At 48.7% G+C, this 5,590-nt stretch overlaps 1 protein-coding gene across 1 annotated transcript in view; it reads left to right on the top strand.

Moving 5' to 3' along the window:
- The window catches only part of LOC117582105 (protein O-mannosyl-transferase TMTC2), a 26,618-nt gene extending 23,902 nt beyond the window's left edge, over positions 1-2,716 (top strand). Inside the window, exons 6-10 of the mRNA XM_034269670.1 lie at positions 877-962; positions 1,023-1,411; positions 1,481-1,565; positions 1,631-1,788; positions 1,872-2,716. Coding sequence (XP_034125561.1) covers positions 877-962; positions 1,023-1,411; positions 1,481-1,565; positions 1,631-1,788; positions 1,872-2,045 — 892 coding nt within the window. The 3' untranslated portion in view covers positions 2,046-2,716. The remainder of the gene's footprint in view (positions 1-876; positions 963-1,022; positions 1,412-1,480; positions 1,566-1,630; positions 1,789-1,871) is intronic.
- Positions 2,717-5,590: the final 2,874 nt, after the last annotated feature.

Raw genomic sequence — 5,590 nt, 5'->3', positions numbered from 1 at the left:
GCTAATGCTACTGTCACAGTCACAGCCCTCAAGTCAATGGGTTCAGAAGCAGGTCACACACTGCTGAGTCCCTGCGAACGACTCGCTAATCGAAAATCAATGTTGTTTTGGAGGGCAACCGCATTCCGTAGGTACTCCTTCACTTGTGCACACACAAGCACACACACACACACACACATGTGTATGTATCTTGTAGCTACATTATTTACTGCGATCAAATCATCAATAGCAATGCTCGCGGCTCTGTCGCTGTTGCTTGCTTGACTGATTGCCAGGGCGACTTCCCCTCCACCACCAACAAACACACAATCCAGTCATCCGGGATATTTCCCAGGCACACTCAGGCACACTCAGGCACATCCACACATCCCAAGGAGTGTTTGCAGGAGTACTATTGGCATTCCTCCTCCTCCAGCTGCAGCTGCTGCTGCTACCAAACACCGAAACCAGAAAAATCACTGAGCTGTATAATTTGATTTTTTACTTTTACGTGTAACGTCAGACATTCGTTCGTTTTATTGTTGCCACACAGACAGCAACAGCAGCAACAGCAGCAGCAGCATCGATGTGGCATCAGGAAATAGAAAAAGTGGGGGAAAAAAAGTGCAACGCTTTAAGAGCAAAACTTCTCCGACTGCTGCCTGCTGCTTCTGACAAACTAATTACATAAATCCAAGTGGCGTCTCCACCTCCAAGTGGCAGCAAACCCTTCACAGTCATTCCCCTGCATTCAGCCTGGGGGCCCTTGAGCCACTCCTCAAGCTCCTCTAGGGCTTAGGCGCTCTAATTAGATCACGAGAGGCGGCAGCGGCACAAGTTCAGGCGACAGTCTATTAATGTCAACACTTTCACTCTCTCCATCTCCCCTCTCTGTAGCGGCATTCTGCATCAGAACCAGCAGGACTATGCGGCAGCTGTTGAGTGCTTTCAGCGTGCCATTAAATTCAGGCCAAATCTGGCAGGTGAGTGGAGCAAAATCCTTGACCGCAGCGGACCTTGACTGACTTCTGTACTCTTGGCAGTGGCGTACCTCAATCTGGGCATATCATTCATTGCGCTCGGCAAGCGCCAGCAGGCCATGGAGATCCTCCAGGCAGGCGCCACGCTGGACGGGGCCACGGTCCGCGATCGTTGGGCCCACGATCAGGCGCGCAGTTCGGCGTATCTCCAGCTGGGCGCACTCTATGTGGAGCAGGGCAAACTCCAGCGTGCTTTGGCTCTGTACCGCGAGGCACTCTCCTCGCTGCCGGGTCTGCCACAGCAGCGGGAGGTGCTCTATCAGCGCATTGGCGATGTCCTCGGGCGCCTGCAGCAGTGGGATGAGGCGGAGCGGCATCATCGAGCGGCGCTTGAGCTGCAACCCAATCAAGTGGCGGCACATCTCTCCTACGGCATTACACTGGCCCGAAACGTAGGTAGAAGTTGCATTTTGTAGCTGAAAGATTGGTGCCTTACATTGCATGTTTTTTCCCTTTTGCAGAGCAGCCGCTCGGCGGAGGCTGAGATGTGGTTCAAGCGTGCCCTGAAACTGGCGCCCGATCAGGCCAGCGTCTACCATCATTACGGTGAGTGGCGGTAGCTCTAAGAGCAAAGAAATCTTTAACTAATCTCAGACTTGTTCCCCTTTTAGCTGAATTTTTGTCGCTGCAATCGCGGCACCACGAGTCCGCTGTCTATCATCGTAGAGCCGCAGAGCTGGCGCCCACGGACTATGCTCTGGTGGTGGCAGCGGCGACAGCCATGCGGCTGCTGGATCGCAAAGTTGAGGCAGAGATTTGGTACAGAAAGGTGAGTGTTTGAAGTCTCTACTGCACCCTCGAAATGCTCTACAACTGAAGCTTCTTTTTTGTTTATTTTTCCTCCCCCTGCAGGCTGTTGCCCTGAGGCCGGATGATGCCCACGCCCACACCAATCTGGGCGCCATACTGCATCTGCTGGGACGCACCACACATGCGGCGGCCAGCTACAAGGCAGCGCTGAGACTGCAGCCCGGAGACGCCATCACGCTGGGGAATCTGGCCAAGCTGGGTGTGACGAATGTTTAGCAAGTGCAAGGAAGAGAGAAGTGCAAATATTTTTATATGGAGTGGAACGTTACGGCAGCGATAGATAACTCTACAGAATTTATACAAAGGACTTCGATACATATGTAAATCATTTAGCAAAAAGGAGCAGCAGCTGGAGCCAAGAGCCAAGAGTGTAAATAACCCAAAAGCAGCGACCAAAAGAATGTCACAAGAATACAGGAGGAGATACAGAGTGCAGATGGAGAAGCTACAGAGAGAACAATAATTAAAATATCTAATTGCTAAGATCAAGAAACTGTATAGAGAATGCAGCATAGAAGCTACAAAACGAATACTGGCATTGGAACGACAATTGGGTAATGGGTCATACGACTAAATGTCCTTAAAAAAAACATACGAAGTATAAATATATTTATTCCCCGTGTAAATTGAATGTAAATAATGAGAAAAAGCGAAGAAACCCCCAAGGCACAAAAATATCGGGGCATATATTATATATTAAATATTAAATATAAATTATAAATATAAAATATATTATTATAAATGGCTTCTCGAGAATTGTTTTTCGCCGTTGTGTGGTGTACATTTTAGTTAAGCAACAAAATAGCGAACAACAACAACAAAAACCAGATACGAGATATTCAATACTCCGTTACGGGGCTTATGGATTGTATAAAAAAAAGTGGAGGAAGAATGAATATAAAATAATAAAAAAACAAACAAAAATGAATTGAAGAAATAACTTTGGGGGGGTAGAAGTTTCATTTACTGGGGGGAGGGTTGCGGTAACCACAACCCCTGCTAATCCTTTGCTCAGTGGCGCATTCCCGTTCATAATCATGACCCCCCAAAAATGCCAGGCGGAGGCACGGGCTGTGCAGTTAAGGCAGCCAAAAGGAAATATTTTCAGTGCTCAACGGCTTAAGTTCTGCTTCAGCTGCAGGGCTCCATCGCCAAGGACAACTACAAACACAATCAATGTCAGAATTTTCGACCCAAGTCGAAGACAGAGCCCGAGCCCGAGCCCGAGCCAGGCGCCACTTAAGCCGTGGGGCAAACCACAAGAAGAAATAAACCGCTGTGTCTTCTGCCAAGTAAATCGCAGGATTATGAATTACAATATACTCGACTGGTGCTAGAAGCAGGCAGGCAGAGGACTTCATGCCCAATCTCCCTTTTCCCTCTCCCTCTCTCCATTGGAAAAGCTCAGCTGCAGTCATAATATTGCCACAGCTAATGCAACGTCTAAATGGCAATGGTTTGCCAAAGGATAAGTCTCATCCCCTGGCAGCATTCTCTCTGCTCTGTCCTGGCCTCTGGTCGATGCTGGCGCAGCGATAAAGGTGATGACTTTTGACATGCAAAGGCAGCAGAAGGAGCTGCTGGAGGAACAGCAAGTGCACTCCAATTGGTTTGGCAAGTCAAGTGGTGGCTTGTTTGTTGCTCCTGGCAAGGCGCAGAACGTGCCCAAGAGCCCACCAAGAGGCTGCAACCGTCCAAATGGGTAAGGGAATGTATCAGACAGTCAGTCCGTCTAGGCTGTCAGCCACCGTCAGTGGGTTTCCTCTAAAACGGTGTCATGTTGCCGGGTAGTCACTTTGTTGCAGGAGGAGCAGGAGACAGCGTTGGAGACGCCACTAAATGCGCCTCGTTGTGTGAGTGTGGGAGAGAGCTGCTCACTAATTGCAGACGCCTTTCTGTCTCATCCCTCCTGCTCACCCTCCTCGTCTCACCCTTTTCAGCAACCTTTCATCTGGCTTTCTTACAAAGTGACTCGTTAGCTTTGTGGAACAGCAGCGGCAGCAGCAGCAAAGGGGAGTGCCAGTTGGGTACGGGAGTGGCGTTCAGTGCGCTAATTACTGACAGCCTCAGCGGCGGCGAGTGGCTCGGATTTATGACAAGACATCGTCAACGTCGATGGCTCCTACACTAGCCACTAGCCAGCAGCCAGCAGCTGCCACTGGTCCCTCTTCTGCTATTCCTCTTGGGTTTCATTATTCCTGTGGGCAATGAGGCGTTAGTTTCGGGATGACTGGCTCTCTATGGATTTATATGTATGTGTGGGTTGGGCCTGGGCTGGTCAGAGAGCGGAATTACAGCAGCCAAGCCCAGCCCCACCCTGCCACCTGCCACCTGCCACCTGCCAAGTGCAGCGCCAGAGACGCCAGAACTAATTCGAGCTAATTATAGCCTCAGGGCAAAATCTTTCTCTCTCTCTATGGCAACTGAAGACGACAGCCGACAAAAACAAAAAAAAAACACAAATGTTTGATGTGTGTAAAACAAAGCGAACACAGATATGCACACACACACACACACACGACGTAAACGTATATGTATTTGTGTTTAAGAAAATAAGAGCAAAATCGCTTTGGTGTAGTTTAATGTTTTAATTGTGGCTTACGTTTGATTTGGCCAACGGGCATATCCACAAACAACGTGGAGAAGGCCATGACAGGAGCAGGCACACAGCCACACAGGGCACCAAAAAACAAAGGCAGAAACACAAACATGCTGGTGGCAAGCACACACACACATATCTTCTGCCTGTGTGTGTGTGTGTGTTCTGTAAGGAGTGGCCACTTTTATTTACAAGTGGGTGATGGCACATCCGAAATCATTTGTTATTTGCACATTTGCCAAAAAGTAGGAAAAAACGTTTGCACTCTCTCTAGCTCCTCTCTCCGTTCTCTCGCTTCTACATCGTTTTTGATGAGGGTCGTCTGTAGGGGTTGAGGCTGACCACTTCGGCAAAAACTCTAAAGTTTAACTTTATATTTTGGTTGCAGCTGTCATATGTGGGAAAAGGCTTTAGGCAGAGCGAGAGAGTCTCTCTAGCTGTTGCCTGCCTGTGGTGCAGATCTGAATGAGAAGATTGTTTGATCCTACGCAGAGGAGACAATGCTTTTGGAGAAAAGTTTTAGACTCTCGCTGCACGGTGGGGAAAACAGCCAATCTAGCGGTATTAAAGTAAAATTTTTAAATGTTAAAAAATATAATATTTTGGTTAAAATTAAAAAAATATATATATATTATAAATATTCCTTTTGTTACCAATATCAAATAAAACAATTTTGGTACAAATATCTGTCTGTTTTGCCCACTGTGCGCTGGGGGGAACTGGCAGGAGGATACTCCCATTCGATGTATGAAATATAAATTTATGTATTTCCAGCTAACGCTTATCTAAGGGCAACCATAACCACGGACTACGCGCACGAGTCTGCCACTGGCAGAGGGAGCCACTAGCGATGGTTGGAGTGAGGAAGGAGAGAGCGAAATCATTACTTGATCCAAGCTGCGTGTAACTGTATCTGTCTGCGTATCTGTAACTGTTACCTTTGATGTCGTTTGATCCGTCAGCTGCAACAAAAGATTTAATCCTCTTACGACCTCTGCCCCCCCCCCCCCCCCCCCCCCCCCCCCCCCTCCCCCCCCCTCCTCCTCCCTCCTCTCCCTCTCTCCTCCCCTCCTCCCCCTCCGCCTCCCCCTTTATTCCTTCTCCTCCTCGCGTCTCCTCCACTTCTTGTACACTACCTCCTCTCGCACTCCCCCCGTCGCTC

The sequence above is a fragment of the Drosophila guanche genome, unplaced genomic scaffold (genome assembly GCF_900245975.1).
Source record: "Drosophila guanche unplaced genomic scaffold, DGUA_6, whole genome shotgun sequence".
NCBI lineage: Eukaryota > Metazoa > Arthropoda > Insecta > Diptera > Drosophilidae > Drosophila > Drosophila guanche.
The sequence above is the reverse complement of the archived record's forward strand: the minus strand, read 5'-3'. Positions and strand labels throughout refer to the sequence as shown.